The 18,630-nt window shown below is 40.7% G+C and overlaps 2 protein-coding genes across 6 annotated transcripts in view; both read right to left on the bottom strand.

Annotated features, from left to right (window-relative positions):
• mtus2a (microtubule associated tumor suppressor candidate 2a) overlaps window positions 1-8,099 on the bottom strand; it is a 117,509-nt gene extending 109,410 nt beyond the window's left edge. For 2 of the 3 annotated variants that reach the window (XM_017681806.2, XM_017681815.2), the window contains exon 1: window positions 7,991-8,099. The gene's annotated coding sequence lies outside the window, so the exon portion shown is untranslated. Of the gene's footprint in view, window positions 1-7,648; window positions 7,800-7,990 lie in introns of those variants that run through there. The other variant, XM_037547378.1, reaches the window with a different exon arrangement.
• A 1,689-nt stretch (window positions 8,100-9,788) lies between these two features.
• The window catches only part of slc7a1a (solute carrier family 7 member 1a), a 33,381-nt gene continuing 24,539 nt past the window's right edge, over window positions 9,789-18,630 (bottom strand). For 2 of the 3 annotated variants that reach the window (XM_017681827.2, XM_017681854.2), the window contains exons 8-12: window positions 18,478-18,580; window positions 16,122-16,327; window positions 14,940-15,091; window positions 14,227-14,335; window positions 9,789-13,630 (exon numbers count right to left, since the gene is read on the bottom strand). In XM_017681827.2, the coding sequence (XP_017537316.1) occupies window positions 13,440-13,630; window positions 14,227-14,335; window positions 14,940-15,091; window positions 16,122-16,327; window positions 18,478-18,580 (761 nt within the window). In that variant the 3' untranslated portion in view covers window positions 9,789-13,439. The remainder of the gene's footprint in view (window positions 13,631-14,226; window positions 14,336-14,939; window positions 15,092-16,121; window positions 16,328-18,477; window positions 18,581-18,630) is intronic. The other variant, XM_017681836.1, reaches the window with a different exon arrangement.

Raw genomic sequence — 18,630 nt, 5'->3', positions numbered from 1 at the left:
TCATTATGAACTCAGAGACACCAGATCTCCTTGTTGTGACAAAGTGGATTTTAGATTATGACAAACATGATAATTGAGATCCAGCTGCAGCAACACTGTGATTATCATCATTAGGCTAATTACAAATAACAGTGATTAGCACATTTCTGTACAGCACAGCTCACGCTGTGATAGGCTACCTTTAATTTGTCAGAACATCGTCTGAGGTCAACTCACAAACGTAAGCCTAGGGGTGGGCATCAACTATATTTTATCATCCATCCATTTTCTAAGCCGCTTCTCCGTCAGGGTCACGGGGGGGTGCTGGAGCCTATCCCAGCAGTCTTCGGGGTGAAGGCAGGATACACCCTGGACAGGTCGCCAGTCCATATATTTTATCGTTATCAAAATAAATTATGCCACAATATGCTTTTCTGTGCCTATCATGGGTATCATTAATACTTAAAGAATGCTGACTAACTATGTTTCAGTACAAAATTAGCATAATTAGGTGTGTTGATTTGGATTTAGTGCAAAAAAGTTCATAAAACAGTGAATATAAATCACAGTAGCTATAGGCTTATCATCTTGATTATAGTATTTAAATGCTTTGACACTGCGGTGCCCTTGTCTTTTCACAACAATATATAGTATTTTGAAATATAAAATTGTTCAAAATAGCACAACATATGCTCATTCAGCCCTACTGTCCATTGAGAACATAACAGATAGGTCAGCACCATCTGAGTCCTCCAAATGATCCAAACTACATGACAATATCTCAAACCAGAGGGGAGGAGCATCTAATCCTACTGCAATTTAAATGTAAGCATGAGCAGTCTCCTCCTGTTCTGCTTTACAGTGATCACTGAAAAGTCATATTTGGAAACATTCACTAGGCACAAAGATAACTTGCACTCAATCAGTGACCCATGGCAGAAGCAGAGATGAAATTGGTTTGGATTGTTGAGGTACGCTCAGACAAGTGCTGTTAAAATATCACTGATCTCTCCGACTGTGCCAGTCTCTAAGAATTGTTCTCTGTGATTACAGAGTCAGATGTCTTTAAGAGATGAAAAGAAATGGAGGGCTTGCTTAGAGAAGATGTGTGTGCGAGTGTGTACCCAAACAGAGTTTAATCACTTTCTGTTCACGTCCGCTTACATGACACATCAAATGAAGGCAGGCTGGTGTGTGGGATTGCATTCTACAGAAGCAAGCTTTCATCATGTAGGTATAAGCACAAAATCTGAAAAAAGTTCAGGCAGCAAAAACCGCAATGCAGTTCAGCAAACAACACCGAACACAGGACACCACGACACTCCAGGTGTCATGAAGGCATCTCTTCTTTCATAGTGCAGCAAACACAGTCACTGAGCCACTGAGTATGTTTACATGTATAAAAATAATTTCATAACTGCAAACATTCACCCAACATACCTATATGCACTTACATGAACCTATCATGGGAACACATGTCAGTAATGAGACTTCTTTCTAAATATGTGATACACATTGACAACCCACTTCAATAAACCACCTCCTTGTTTCTACATTTAATGTCCATTCTAGCAGCTCCATTTACTATATTGGTGCACTTTGTAGCTCATCTGTTCTCTAAATACTCTGTTAGCCCCCTTTTAGCCCGTTTTTCAATGGTCAAGAACCCCTCAGGACCAGCACAGAGCATGTATTATTTGGGTGGTGGATCATTCTCAGCACTGCAGTGACATTATTGCGGTGGTGGTGGCATGGCTAGTATGTCTACGAGTGAACCAGACACAGAAGCTCTGCTGGAGTTTTTAAACAGTGTGCACCCACTGTCCACTCTATTAGACATGCCTACCTTGTTGGTCCACCATGTAGATATAAAGCCAAGATGATAGGTCATCTGCTGCTGCACAGTTTGTGTTAGTCATTCTTTAATCCTTCATCAGTGGACACCCACTGGACACTGTTGGCTGGATATTTTTGATTAGTGGACTGTTATCATTCCAGAAAAGACGCTAAAACGTTTAACCTCAGCAGCACTGCTGTGTCTGATCCACTCAGACTAGTGCAACACACACCAACATGCCACCACATCAGTGTCACAGTTCTGACAATGATCCACTGCCCAAATAATACTTGCTCTGTGTTGGTTCTGTGGAGGTCCTGACCATTGAAGAATAGGGTAAAATGGATGTATAGAAACAGATGGACCAAAATCTGTAATTGAACAACTACAAAGTGCATCTAGATTGTGATTGAAGCTGGTAAAATGGACAATGAGTGTACTTAATGAAGTGGCCAGTTGCCAATAAACCCACTATAGAAGAAGGACATGACAGAACAGCTTTTGCCACATTTTATACTGCTCTTCTTACAGAGCTTCTCTATCTGGTTGTTTGCACACATGCACAGTCGTGTAACTACTGGGAAGACAATCTCACTGGGACCCATATCACAGGCTTAAAATCTATGTTGGGCCTCTCACATATACGGACACAACTATAGAGTTGTGATTCCCAGAAAGATCCAATTTCTTTGCAAACCTCATTAGTTAGCATTCATCAACACTACATAGACAATTCTGACATCTATTCATCTCCTTTCTCATAATGCAGCTCATCCACAGTAACTGTTTTCAAACAGACGCTTCACAACTGGCAAAAGGATGCATTCTATACTTATCATTCAGGAATCTTAAATAGGGAGACTTACGAAACATTAATGTTAAGATAAGATGCTAGTGGGTGTAGTTTTTGGTTTTGCCTTAAGAGAAACAACTTGTTTGAGACCAAAAGTGAATAAACAAGCAAATTAAAAAAAAATTTTTTTAACTCACTTATTAGTTCGTTGAGGAAATTCTCAGCCACCAAATTATCCAAAAATAAAAAAAAATAATAAATCTGTGGAATTCTTCAATTCTTTGCACAGGGGTCCATAAGAACCTAGTTACGGTCCAGGTGTCTTGAAATCTGTTAACGCCTTTATTCCAGAATGAGATATATTAAGATTAGACCACATATACACTAGTGAACACACACAATAGTGGGGAGTGAGCACATTTGCCCAGAGCGGTGTGCAGCCCTATTCACAGCACCTGGGGAGCAGTTGAGGGTTAGGTGCCTTGCTCAAGGGCACTTCGGTCACATAATGTCAGCTCAATGGATTGAACTGGTAACCTTCCAGTCACAGGGCTGGTTTACTAACCCTCATACTAAGCTGTTGATATGACTGCTTGAGTTAACTGGAAACTGACAAAAGCAGATAATGATTATATAATTAGTGTGCATGGAAACCCTAATTGAAATGCTAAGAAGAAGAGGTCTGGATGATGGCATGCTGAAAGAACAGCATTTACAGTTAAAATTAGCCAGCACTATTTTGACCAAAAATAATTTACTAATATAAAATTACATGAATAACTTCATTAATCCAAACCACAAAACAGTCTGGAACTCTTTTCTCTTATATTCTGAGTTATAATGTGATTGCTAGATCTTCTTCAGCTAGTTTTGCTGGCACAGCAGGATTTCCTAGGAGACACAGGAACTGATTCCAAAATCTCCAACTGATCCTCCTGTTCAGTTTGATGCTGGTGCCAGATTAACCTTGATCAGCTGTTCCTGCTTGCCTGCCATCTGGACCAATTCGACCACAATGGAGCAACATTTCACCCTCCAGATAAGATTGAAGCCTTGGCTGGATGTCATGGAGACACTACTGGAGTGGTCACCAACCCTTCTCATGGAGATTTCCTGCCCAAATCTACCACCTCGAAGTCAGAAAATTAAATGATCATTTGGGGTGGGATTAGGGTTGGTGACCAATGCTCTAGTGAACAGTCCATCATCACTGCCCCATAGATGGGGAATGGACTATGGACTATTGGGGCTGTACAGACTTTAACTAAAGATAATCATAGACATTTTACATCTGTCTCACATTATACTGAGCTCCTGACTTGTTGATAGTAGTGTCCTCACAAATCTTTTAGGTAACAGAGAGATAGAGAAAAGTGATTTCAGCATTTTAATACTGGTGCCTCAAGCAGTTAACTGAACACTTAATCCCTAATCTGACCAGGATAAAGATTCCTAATCTGAACAGAGTAAAGATCCCCAATCTGTACCGAGTACAGATCCCTAATCTGAACAGAACAAAGATTCCTAATCTGAACAGAGTAAAGATCCCCAATCTGTAGGGAGTAAAGATCCCCAATCTGTACAGAGTAAAGATCCCCAATCTGTACAGAGTACAGATCCCTAATCTGAACAGAATAAAGATTCCTAATCTGAACAGAGTAAAGATCCCCAATCTGTACCGAATACAGTTCCCTAATCTGAACAGAATAAAGATTCCTAATCTGAACAGAGTAAAGATCCCCAATCTGTACCGAATACAGTTCCCTAATCTGAACAGAATAAAGATTCCTAATCTGAACAGAGTAAAGATCCCCAATCTGTACCGAGTACAGATCCCTAATCTGAACAGATTAAAGATCCCCAATCTGTACAGAGTACAGATCCCTAATCTGAACAGAATAAAGATTCCTAATCTGAACAGAGTAAAGATCCCCAATCTGTACCGAGTACAGATCCCTAATCTGAACAGAGTAAAGATTCCTAATCTGAACAGAGTAAAGATCCCCAACCTGTACAGAGTACAGATCCCTAATCTGAACAGAGTAAAGATTCCTAATCTGAACAGAGTAAAGATCCCCAATCTGTACCGAGTACAGTTCCCTAATCTGAACAGAGTAAAGATTCCTAATCTGAACAGAGTAAAGATTCCTAATCTGAACAGAGTAAAGATCCCCAATCTGTACCGAGTACAGTTCCCTAATCTGAACAGAGTAAAGAGCCAATCTGTACTGAGTACTCAATCCCTTATCTTTTCTTGAAGTTCACGTTATTGCTCTTCCTCTCCTCTCATTATGCACTATTGTACATTTATTATTCATTTTCTTTTTCACTATTCCATAACACTTCTCCTAACTGTTACTGTTTTGCACTCCTGTGTTTTCCAGAGGATTTTGAGCCACTTGTAAAAAGCACTACAGAAATAATTTTTCAACTGAATTGTACTGATTGGTCAAGATGATAATTATGAATGTTCAGTGTGAAGGTAGAAATGCTCTGAATGGTTGGAGGGCTCAGTTGTGTACTAGCCTTATTCTATGTAGCATATGGAGAGATAACATTTAAACGTGACATTGTGCTGTCCTACTACAAGCTGCTGGAAGTGGACACTGTAATGCAGAAACAAAAGACTGAACACTACAGCTCAAATTGACTAAGCATGGCCATTTAACACTTCTCATACATTCGTATGCATATTGAAAGTTTGCATGCATGATTGGGTTTCTCTCGTTTTTTTTTTAAAGACATCCATCATCTCAGCTGATGACAGGAACAAAAGAATCAAAATGGCTGAGTCAGGCAATTGTGACATTTTGCATGATTTGACTTGTGTGGCAGAGGCTGAGCTCTTGAGTTGCATGAGCTAAAACTGAACAAATGAAGCACAGAGATGGATTCGGGACAGGAGCACGAGGGGGGAGGCCAGATCGATGAAGGCAGGAGATTAAAGGCATCGGGGCTGGGCTGATGGGGACAGGGAAGGGGAGTGTGTACTGCAGGATAAAAGCCAACATGAGGAGAGAACAGGACCACTAGAAAGAGCTCTCTGCAGGAACGGCCAGGCTGAGGAAGATCAGAGTAATATCGGCTCATTTTGCTCAGATTAACCTGCGCAAAAGCGTGTAATGCGCTCAGACGACCGGTCATTTCTGACTAAAAGGATCCGTTCCACCAGACACATGAACTAGGGGTGGGCAATATCACCGCTTTCCTGTCTGATATAATCCAAGCCTAGTATTCCAATACTTATAAAGATACTTTCAAAAAGTCTTCTTTGGAATGTAAAAGGGGAATGTTTTCAATTCTATAGTGAAAATCACTATATGGTCACTCTTATTAAAATAATGTACCTGTCATTCATTTTTTCCCAATTTTTCCCATGCCCAATACACTGTGTAAACATTTCACTAAGACAGAAAATTATCCATAATTATTTTTGTTATTTTATAAAATATAGTAATACATATTTTTTTACCTTTACAGAGATGTGAGTTAACAATTTATACAGTCTTATCCAAAAGTTTGGGTGCACATTTAAAGTACAATTGAAATTTAATTACAAATGAAAGTAAAATTTTCTAAGTGAAAATAGGCTCTGCACATCTTACTGCATCTTATTTGCAGTGTTTAATATATTGGAAAAAATATGTAAATATAAAATGCAAAAGTTCTGTGCAAAAATAATGGCACCTTTTATATTTTGTGGGTTTTTTTTCTCCCCCTTTAAAACTGAGTACCAAAAAAAATCCATATGCAATTTGACTAGGGATGTTCAAACATTGACTTATAAAAATTTAAAAATTTGCTTAGATGTCTAAAACTTTTGCACAGTACTATATATATCCTCATAAATATTTTATATTAGGGTCGATTCTCTGCAGACGACAACAGCATTGGACATTTCTCAGTAGGAAGTGTCAGGATTGGATATTTGTTATTGATCTGCCCATCCCTCGTATGACCTAGGTGGCCTCAAAAACCTTCACCAAGCAATAACACCGTCTCAGCTCATTCAAGGACGTCTCCATTCTCCTATATGATGTACAGACACTGTATAGTGGATCCCACTAACTGGCAGCTGGATCAGCAGGTGAACAGGGAGCAAAGCCCTTTTAATCTTACAGGATCATTAGCATAGCCCATTTGTACCTTCCTCTTCCTTACAGCTGGCTCTTCCTCTCAATCTTTCAATCTCTCCATCTCTTTTAAACCCCTGGGAGAAACTGCCCAGGTGTGGGTGCTCTGTAATATGTCAGAAGGAAACGTTGAAAGGCTTGATGTTTCCATCTTTTCCTGTTGCCTGACTAATGTCTGGTGAGTCCACTACAAGACCAGCCAAACAAAGAAAAGATACAACTATAAACAGCTTGTTACAAGGAGTCTATGAAAAAAGCACATTGAACAAGAGTGTCTGGATGCACCTGCACACACGCAGCCTTAAAAATAAGTAGCGTAAATTAGTTCTTCAGATCAATGCAAAACAAGAACCAAGGCTGGTTCCCTTTAAATGTACGGATTTTTGTAAATAACACTAGCAACTGTGAAGAATGTCCACAGAACCTTCACACAACATAATGGCTCTACCAATTAAAGGTCAAGCACATAACCTCTCAGGTTCAGGCACCTATGTTTTCATGAGTGTACACCACGATGGGCAGCACTAGCCTGGGATGCACCTGAGCTTCCCCATCCTCAGGTTCATTACCAGGTCGGTGCAGGCTGCTCTAAGCCATGGCCTGAGGCTCTCTCCTTTCTTACAGCCCCACTGAGACCGCAAAGCTCAAAGCGGATAGAAGATTCAGCAGAACGCTTATGCATCTTCATCCACCAGCCCAAGGTGCCACGGTGGGTGTCTAAACCTTTTAAATGTCTGAATATCGCGAGGAAGCCAGTGCATGTTGATGGCTCAATCTGTTTCTCACCTGGTCCCAAAACAGATTTAGTGGGAAAGCAATGCAAACCTGTGCCAGTGCGGTGAAATGCCAGTCTGTGCAGCTTGCGGTCGCACAGGAGCGCTTCTCACACCATCAATTAACACTTACCATCTAGGTAAGTTCCGCAGAGCACGCCAATGCCCAATGCGTCGTACGCCATCCAAACACACTGGCTGAAAACAAAAGTTAAGACAGCAGCCCAGGTGGGTTTCCACTCGAGCGCGCCTCTTTGTTCCACGGCCAACCTGACCAGTCCAGCGTGATGTTTCTTGAAGGAACAAAGAATTGCAGCATGCACCACATGTATCTGAACCCAGACCGCGTTACTGGCTCGGCTGCGGGAACATGTGCACACTGACAGCGTCTTAATGAAGAGCCCTCATAACAATAGCAGAGCGCCAGGCTGACAGAGCCAGCTGCACGTAACCGCATCACTGACTGCGCACTTACCTTTAAAAACCTCGCGCAGAAATTTCCTGCCTCCCTTTAAACCCTCTCCTTCCCTGCTGGCCGCGCGCGCTCTCTCAGGGATGACGAGGGAAAATCCAGTCGCGCGATGCTGCGAGGCGTTGTTTATTTCTTTATTTATTTCCATAGTTTCCTCCACCCGTTCTCCGACCAAACCCCGCCTCTCTGCGCTGTGATTGGATAAGAATGTCTTGGCTGCCGCGCTTGGATTGGGTAGTGGCGACGCGCTTTTTTTTGCGCCCCTATTCCGACTAAGGATTGGTTAGTAGTTCGTAGTTCGTCCTCACCAGACCTCCGAGTGGCTGGTAGTTTCTAGCTGCTTGCGGTCGAATGTGCCAGTAGTTTAAACTAAACTGAATTCGAGGTGTATGAACTACTAGCCAATCCCAGCACAGGAAGGCGGGGCGTGTCGGAATACGGGTGGGGAAAAAACCTCACAACGCTGCTGGAAGCAGAGCATCCTTTCTCTCCAGCCCACCTTCGCTCCTCCAAGGTGCTGGATTTTTTTTACCCGAGCGTGTAAATAGCGCCTCCCAGTGGTCAGAAGACGAACAAGCAGCGGCACATTTACACCGAGAGCCACTTCATTAAAACCACCACCTTGTTTCTACTCATGTTGTCCATCTCATCACCTCAGTTTACCTAGACTAGTGGACTAGTCCATCAGTTTCTCTGCATGCTTTGCTAGCCTTTACTTTACAGGACCAACACAGAGCAGATATTATTTGGATTGTTGATCATTCTCAGCACTGCAAAGACAGTAATGTGGTCATGGTGTTATAGTGTGTGTGCTGGTGCAAGTGGATCAGACACAGCGGTGCTGCTGGAGTTTTTAAACACTGTCCACTCTATTACACCCCCCTTTTAGCCTGTTTTTCATTGTTCAGGCCTTCACAGAGCAGGTATTATTTAGGATCGTTTTCAGCACTGCAGCAAAATTGAGTGTGTGCTGCGCTGGTAAGAGTGGATCAGACACAGCAGTGCTGCTGATGAAGGATGACAAACACAAACTGTAGAGCTCCTGTCTGTGACTTTACATCTACAAGGTGGCCTGACAAGGCAGGAGTGTCTAATAGAGTGGACAGTGGGTGGACCCAATGTTTAATAACTGCATGAGCACTGCTGTGTCTGATCCACTCAGACCAGCACCACACACACTAACACACCACCACCACCACCACCACCACGTCAGTGTTACTGCAGTGCTGAGAATGATCCACCACTCAAATAGTACTGGCTCTGTGAGGGTCCATGGGGGTCCTGACCACTGAAGAACAGGGTAACAAGGTATAAGAGAAACAGATGGACTACAGTCTGTAACTGTAGAACAACAAAGTGCAGCTATGCAGTAAGTGGAGCTGATAAAATGGACAAAGAGGGTAACAATGAGGTGGTCGTAATTAAGTGACCAGTTGGTGTATTTTGAACAGTATTATAATACCGGAATATGATGAAAACGTGTTGTGGGTGAGGGTGGGTTATAAACTGGAAAAAAAATCAATCAGATAATGGTATGACGTCCAATCAGCTACTTGTTACTATTTAAGTATATGCAGTTACTTTACTCCTGTTGTTGTTGTTTACTTGGTCTAAACTGGTCTAAATCTGTTTTTAAAATGATAAACGAAGCTGTTATAGTTATTATAGACAATGCCCAAAATAAAATGAGAAACATACACTGTGATGCAGTTTATCACTGTAACGTTCACATGTTGTCATGCTGCCCACCCCTGGTTATAGACTGAAAAAGATAACTAACTTCCGAATAATAAAGAGAAAATTATCGCAAAAAGCACTTTATTTACAGCAGCAGGTGGAACAGGAAAAACAGTGTTCTAAAGCTACATCACAGGACATACAGCTCTCAACCATTCCAGGCTTTTTTGTGCACTAAATATACAAATCACAGTAGAAATGGTCCAACATAAAGGACAAAGAACACCACGAGATACTGTAAACAGCATTTCATTACATTACATTACAGGAGCTGACAGACACACATTTTAATGGGAGATTTGATTATTGCTAATATTCTTCCAAAATTCAGTCAACATAACCTTCAGTTCAGGACAAAAAGAAACCAGGATTCCTCAGCTAGCTGGAAAATGTACATCCAAAGTAAGATTTGTCCAAAAAAGTACACTCCTCACATTCTCTTACTGGGTGGTATGGACTATTGTTTACCAAGCTAACTGAGAATTGTTGTGAAAAAAGTCCGGTCTGCAAATATCTTAAGGTCTGTGAGTGTAGATTAAAGGCCATGCGATTTCTTTCAAATATTTAAACATGTTCTCGTTTTTTTTTTCAGGATCGGTCCAGCAACAAAACTGCAAGGAGATTTTTTTCTTAAACCTATAAACTATAAAACAAAAAAGACACAAATGTCTGCATACACATTTCAGGTTCTAACATTATAAAAAGCATTGTTCGCAATTTACAAATAATTTACTGCCAAGAATATAAACAGAATTTTGATCACACACACTGCAGGTTCTGTCTATGCACAGCTGCTTGATTGAAAGCTCGTCGCAAAAATGGGATGCATTTCTTTGTAAACTAGTGTATAGTTGGTGACTAGTGTGCTAGTTACTGCATTAGTTTTTACATTCATATCCAGTTCGTAGGCCAAGTCTTGACTGTTAAACAGAATGGGGCATATACATCAACATTTGATTTTACCAGACATAAAATCTTACTCTTTGTACATGAAGTTCGATACAGATGGGTGACAAATTAAAGGAAAAAGCTGAATAATTGAGTGGAGAAACATTACAAGTGCAGACGTTTCCAGACAAATGTGCTGCATCTTACAATTAAGCAGTTAACATCATGCTCTATGGCAAGGCAAGCTTATTTATATAGCACTTTTCTGTGGGCATGTATAAAAATGCTGAACAGACCTAATTGACCTCAATTTTGGGCCGAGACAGCAGAAGCAAAAAATCTTTGAAAAGGGGCTTTACTGGTGAATGGATGGCAGGAGCTTCAGTCACAAAGACTGCTCAGCTGGCGAGTGTTTCAGTAGGAACAGTGACTAAACTGGCACAGTGTATTCAGAAACATGGGAAAAACATCAGAAAAAAGGGGTTGGATATGGTGGTCAAAAGTGTACTCAATCACCATGATGTTCATGAAAAACAAAAGAGCTACTGTTCCTCAGGTGACTGAGAATGCCAATGCAGTGTATGATCAGATGGTGTCAGCAAGAACAGTCCGTCCACAACTACAAAAACGGGATATTACAGTATGGCTGCAGGGTGTAAAGCCCTCATTACAAAGATGACTGCACATTTGAGAGTTTAGTGGTATAAATACTGGTCTGCAGAGATGTGGAAAAGAGTGATACAGAGTGTGATGAGGACAAAAAAGAAAGATATTGAACTATTAAATAGTTTTATGCGCTAACAGTATGCTAATGTCTCTGTAGCTCGCAACCTTACTTTCCCGATCCACCTTTAATAGTCCTTTAAGAAGCTGGTGTATAGCTGACTTCAGCTTCGTATCACCAAAGAATTTGGGGTGAGGGATAATAAATAATTGCCTTATACCCCCCTTTGAAAGCATACGATGCCCTAAATGTAACTAAAGCCCAGCAGTGAGGTTGCTGACTTTTTCCCTTCTTTGCTCTCACTGGGTCGCCTGAAGAGCACCACTAGTAACCTGTTAATGAAGCAATGTTTTTTATTTATTTATTTATTTGAGGGTCCCATTTCGTAGGGGAAGACTGCAACCGCTACTCCTTCTAACTCAGTTGCAAAGAAGAAATGGGATTGGGCCTTACACTTTCCCAATCTCCACTCAAATGTGTGTCACATCTAGGCTACACAAGTGTCCACATGCAGCAAGGGGAAGAGCAATGTGCAGGTTATTTAAATTGAACACACCCATCCTTAGCAGGTTAGCTTCAGGCCTGAATGTCTTGACTCCTATAATGTGAGTGTCTTGAGAGTTTGTTATGGTGTGAGGGTTATTTTGCTGGCATGGTTCGATCTTCTTGTCACAGTTTGGAAGAAAGGTGTTTGATCCCTCCAGTACAGTTCCAGACTTTTAGTATATATGTTAAGGTTCATTAAAGCTGTTCTGGGAGCTTGTGGCAGCTCAGCACCTTAGTAAGACATTTTATATTGGTTTTACCTTTAATTTGTCACCTTATCTTTACATAACCAAATATTCATAAAACTCTCAAGTACAGAGCAAAGAGCACATTTAGTTTGTTATATGTTCTGATCCACCAGTATCAGTATTTTCTGTACATGGTGTGTCAGAACATCTGGATCAAGTCAGTTTAAAGCAGCAGAAAAGCTTCCGTAAGCAGAGTGTGGTCTCAAACAGACTAGAGTAAAAACTAAATCAGGAAGCATTAATCCAGTCATGGCATGAATTTCATTAATAAACACACTAAACTGTTAAACAGAGAGCACTGATGGAAGATGAATGATCTTGATTCTGTTACAGCTATGTTGACTCTAATATTGTCTGTCCTGATAAGACAGTGGTGCAAGTGCAGTCTGATGATGATAGCAGCTATCGAGCAACACAAATGAACTCTGTTTACAACCAGACATGCACACAGTAATAAACCGCAGTCGAATGAGCCTATCATCATAATATACCTAAGCCGTCCTCAGACAAGACATCTTCTGTTTGTTTTGGTTTCTCAGAGTTATTCTAAGCTGGGTACAAAATCCTGAGTTGTCAGAATTTTAAAGGCAAATCACTAGCTGACAGTTCAGAGAAGAGATGGCACCGATACAATATCCAGAATCAATGTCGGGCTGATACCAGCAAAAAATGGCAGATCGATTATCAGGTGGAAAAAGGAGGAATCGAGTTCTGTAGCAAATCTAGTCTGAAATATTACAGAATTGCTTGGAACGCAGCATAAGCTAAAGCGGAATAAAGTGTGCCAAGTTATAACAGCCGCACGTAGCTTAATGGTAACATAAGCAGGAATAGCTAGACATTAAGCAAAGCACATGGGTGGGAATTTATTTATGTATTCACTAATTTATTTGTCAGGGTCATAAACAGGATCAACAGGACTGTAAATGTAGCCCGATAGGCAAATTTTCACCTGTCATATCTGGGTTAGTGTCAGCTGTGTGCAAACACTTCATACCTTTAGATGGCTTCAAAATCTTAAGTTCTTTAATTAAAGACAGCTCATTTTTAAGGAAAAAATCAGATCATATGGGTTCCAGCCTATACTCAAGGTTTCAGTATCGGTATTGGAAAAACAAAAAAGGCGATATTGTGCCATCTCTAATTTAGAGCCCCCTAACAAGACTCCCTCATAAGGAAGTGACATACCTAAACAACCACAGTGCTGTATCTCCGCACACTCAGCCTGTTGGTGCTTTACAGTGCCATCTAGCTTTGTGCTCCACGCAGACGCAGACAGCACAGAGGCTCGTTTGGTGCTCTCTCTCTCTTAGAGCTCGCCGTCCTCATCGACCCCATTCTCCCGTCTGGTGGAGAGGAAAGCCTCCTTTTCATGCGACACGGTGTCCCCATTATGGGCACAGTTGGACTTGCATGGATCAAGCTCTATATCGGGGCTAGAGCGAACCAGAGCACCTTCTGAGCTGTGCCTTATTCCGTACCCAAAGTAGATCACCAAGCCTGAGAAGCAGAAATTGAAATAAGGAATAAGGCACCGTTGAAACTTTACACTGTTGTAAATAATCCTTTGAAACTACACTACATGACCAAAAGTACACGCAGAGCCCGTCATCAGCTGGAGTGGCATAAACCACATCACTGTTGGATTCTGCAGCAGTGGAAATCACACTTCATCATCTGGCATATTTAGGTTTTGTGGATGCCAGGAGAACACAGTGCCAAATGTAAAGTTTGGTGAAATGACTTCATATTAATGCCCATGGTTTTTGGAATGGGATGTTCAAAAAGCTCATATGGATATCATGTTTGGGTGTCCACATAGTGTATACAGAGACTTTTGTTTCAATTTAATTGAAACAAATTAAATTGAAATTTAATTTGTTGAAACTCCAACAGTCCATGACTGAGGTGTCCTTGAGCAAGAAACAAGACAACCCCCAATTGCTCCCCGGGATATACTAGTTTTGTTGTGACTGACAGTTTTCCAAATACACTCAACATTATTATATATCTTGATTAGAAGATTAGAATGTGTTTGGTATGTCATTCTGAAGCCTTTAGGCAGTCTCCCTTCTCTGCAGCATGTGTGCACATACCGATGGACAGCCACAACGCGAAGCGTATCCACGTCCCTCTGTCCAGCTGCATCATCAGATACACATTAACGAACATGCTTACCACAGGGATGAAGGGTAGCAGAGGCACCTGCAAGTAGAAGTAGAAGGGTCACAGTAAAACTATCCATCCATCCATCCATTCATCCATTTTCTAAGCCACTAAGAAAGTTTTAGGCATCTAAGCAAAATTTTAAACAATTTACTTCAGCAGTGAGTTTATCACAATATACATTAGAATAAAGTCATATTCATAATTCAAATGAACATAAAAACAATCAAAAGTAACAAGAATTAATAATTATATATATATATATATATATATATATATATATATATATATATATATATATAATCATTATTAATGAATGTTCTATAAATTTTATTTATTCAAATATTAACACTTTTCTCACCAAATAAACACAAACTACACACATAGATTTTGAAAATGTGTCTTAAGTGCCCAAGACTTTCACACAGTATTGTACATGCTAGCTTCACCCCTCAGCTTGATGGCATTGTGTGCCAACAGGGGGAGTGAAGTATAGAGCAGGGCTGTACATTTAGTACATCTGGCTAATAGTACACTGCCCCCTAGTGCACACATTCACCTTATGCGCAAATATGCTGGCAGACAACTGTGCAAGAATGTTCAAAATCACAAAGGCACAAATGTAACTGAGTGCAGCACTAACCTTAAATGAAAGCTTGTTTTTACTCTGTGGCTGTCTCCAGATGATGAAAGTTAGAATAAGGCACACCATGGCTAACACACTGAGGATAGCTATGCTCCAGTTGGCTGCGCCCCCCTGAACGGCCAAAACGCTGAAAACCAGGATCAGGAAGCCTGCAGCCCAGACACGTTACATTGGCAACAATTCCAAAAGTACTATATACACTGATCAAGCAAATCATAACATTATGACCACCCCCTTGTTTCTACACCCACTGTCCATTTTATCAGCTCCACTTACTATATAGGTGCATTTTTTAGTTCTACAATTACAGACTGTAGTCCATCTGTTACTGTGCATACATTGTTAGCCCCCTTTTACCCTTTTCTTCAGGGGCCAAGACCCCCATGGACCCTCACAGTGCAGGTACTATTCATATGGTGGATCATTCTCAGCACTGCAGTAACACTGATGTGGTGGCGGTGTGTTAGCGTGTGTTGTGCTGGACTGAGTGGATCAGACACAGCAGTGCTGCTAGGCGCACCACCACCACGTCAGTGTTACTGCAGTGCTGAGAATGACCCACCACCCAAATAGTACCTGCTCTGTGAGGGTCCATAGGGGTCCTGACCACTGAAGAACAGGGCAAAACTGGGCTAACAAAGTATCAGAGAAACAGATGGACTACAGTCTGTAACTGTAGAACTACAAAGTGCATCTATATAGTAAGTGGAGCCGATAAAGTGGACAATGAGCGCAGAAACAAGGAGATGGTCATAATGTTATGCCTGATCGGTGTAGGTATATAATTACCAAAAGAACACTTGTCCTTTTAACATGCAGTTGTGTGAACTACATGGCTAGGAATGATTAGTCTTTAGCTGGAACAACAGTTTGGATGTACCTAGATCTGTAAAAAAGGTTACGGATGACCTTCCATGTTACTTGTTTATGATTCATAAGGGAATAATTACATGCATTATGAAATGTCAAATTTCACCACCACTCAACATGACGTGATTATTTTGGTATGATTCAAAATTATTTTTAAAACCACATAAATGTACCTGGAGGAACTATTTATGCAGAAATAGGTCACAATGTGATGTATTTTTACAACCCTACCAATGGGCGATGCCGTGCTGCTTGGAATAACAGGACAGAAATGGAAACAAACAAGAGCGTCCATCATTCGTGTCCTACCTAGCATGCTGGCGCAGACGTTGACAGCAGAGCCAGAAAGGCTGGACGGCTCCGTGTTGTCAGGGAAGAGCAATGTTTTGAAGCTGAAGCGCTCCTCCATGCCGGGCAGAATGCCTATACTTGTGGCGCTTGATGATTCACTCAGCTCCAGCTCCTCATGTGTGTTTGCCATGTGGTACACCGGCGTGGGATGTTCTGGCTGGTACCTGAAACACAAACACAATCTTTGTTAGGATTTTCTGCAAGCAGTTATGGCCTGGGGTTTAATACCCTGTCTGAAGATGCTGAGTAAACAGCAAAGATTTTAGAATAGATTAGAATACATCCAACATAAAGTCTCAGACAATCTTCAGATGTAAAAATCCACATACTATCTATACTCTACTTCTTTTTTATTGTCTGTATTCCATTACTGTGTAAATAATACCTTCTGTTGTATACTAAGTCTATTTTTCAAAATAATTTAAAATCATACTATAGTAAGGTGAATAGAATTGTGGTATGATCTAAGATTTCATAATACACCGAATAGTTTGCTCAGAGGTTTCCAGCTTTAATTATGCTGTATCTGTTAACCTCTTAAACCCTAGGCTGATTATTTAGTTATTAAATCTTAAAATGTGTTATTCAGCAACAACTATAAACTATTACCTAGAAGTTATACATTTTTGGTAACCAGTGGTGTATGGTGCAAAAAGAAATAATGCCAAGATTACCTTCAAATAATAGTAATACTACTACTACTACTACTACTACTACTACTACTACTACTACTACTACTACTACTACTACTACTACTAATAATAATAATAATAATAATAATAAAAAAGATGACTATGTAATTTGCTTGTGTACTTACTATTGCTATGTCTCTCCCAAGTTTGTGCTGTAATGAAGGCTAACAGTAGCTATACATTAGTTGTGCCTGTAAACTGTATAAGTCACAATATAAAGGGTTCAATGAAGACATTCGGTGTCTGACCCCTCAGTGTGATTGCCAGTGGCTCAGCAACTATTACTATTAAGTGCCATTAAGTCCTCATGGTGAACAAATAGATACAGTGTCTCCAAAATATCTTGTCTTTTGTTTAGTTCTTCAGGGATCTTGATGGGTTGTTCATGATTCCTCTGATTATCTCCATCCATCTTGTTAAGTGATGCTTTATTAATCCTACAAACGGAGAAATTCCACCTCCGCGTTTAACCCATCCGTGAAGTGAAGCACCACATACACACTACTGAATACACACACAAACTAGGGGGCAGTGAGCACACTTGCCTGGAGCGGTGGGCAAACCTATCCACGGCGCTGGGGAGGAACTGGGGGTTAGGTGTCTTGCTCAAGGACACTTCAGTCATGTGCTGTCGGCACTGGGGACTGAACCGGGTAACAGGGCCAATTCCCCTCCAGCCCACGACTTGTTGCCAGCCAATCTATTACTCCTTTGCCTTCAACTGTTCCTACCATAACTGTCTTTTCCAGTGAACTGGTTCTTCTCATGATATATCCAAAATAAGAGAGCTTTGCTTATGGTCCTGGAGTGAGAGGTGAGGCTTGATGCCAACACCAGAGTTCAATGGTATGAATGTTTTCTATCCTGCTTTTTAGTTGGTCATTTATGTTTCTTCCATTAATCTTGAATCCCTGATCATGTTGCTCCAGTCCTGCTTCTCTCATAATGCATTAAACAAGTATGTTTGTTATACGTTATATGGATGTTATACGTTAAACAAGTATGCCTTATCCAACTCATTTGCATATGTGAAACCAGTCTACTTGGCCATTTTCTATCATGTCTCTAGCTTGTTGACCAGTGTAAAGATTCCTCACTAGAATATTAAATGCTTTATTATACACATTTTCCTGAGGATGTTCCATAACTCTACATGATCTACAAAGGCTCTAGTCAATGAAACACATGCTGACTTCCTTCTAGAATTTCTTGGCTTGTTCGGTTATCCAGCTTTCAGTGTGAGGCTCTTGCCAGCAATAAATGACCTTGAGCATAATTTTACTGGTGTGTAATATGGGGTAAATTACATAACAGTCTGAAATGTCCAATACAGTAGTTAAGAAACCTAACTACCACATAAAGTAGTCAAGAAGCCTCAGTCATTTCTCAGAATGTTCTTAAAAACGAAAGGATTTTCTTTTCTTATTTGTGGATAAATAAACCATTATACTGGCCAAACACACATTGCTTTCTATTCTGGAACTGCTGATCCTTTTCTCCTTAGTCATAAAACAATGTTGACTTAAAACACTCAGTAGTATTAAGTTTACTAGGTTCTGTGTACTTTTTATACAAGTCAGAGCAGCATTTACTGATGACTCACAGCACAATAAGAGCCTCACCTGAGCACCAGCACACAGGCAGCAACCAGAGTGTACGCCAGGAGTGTGCCAATAGACATCAGATCAACTAGATCCTTCAGGTCGAACAGGAATGCCATGATGGCTGTGCAGGAGCAGAAAGGACACGTGTACTCACACACACAGAATTCAGCA

This window comes from Pygocentrus nattereri, chromosome 18, assembly GCF_015220715.1.
Source record: "Pygocentrus nattereri isolate fPygNat1 chromosome 18, fPygNat1.pri, whole genome shotgun sequence".
NCBI classification, from domain to species: Eukaryota; Metazoa; Chordata; class Actinopteri; order Characiformes; family Serrasalmidae; genus Pygocentrus; species Pygocentrus nattereri.
The sequence above is the reverse complement of the archived record's forward strand: the minus strand, read 5'-3'. Positions and strand labels throughout refer to the sequence as shown.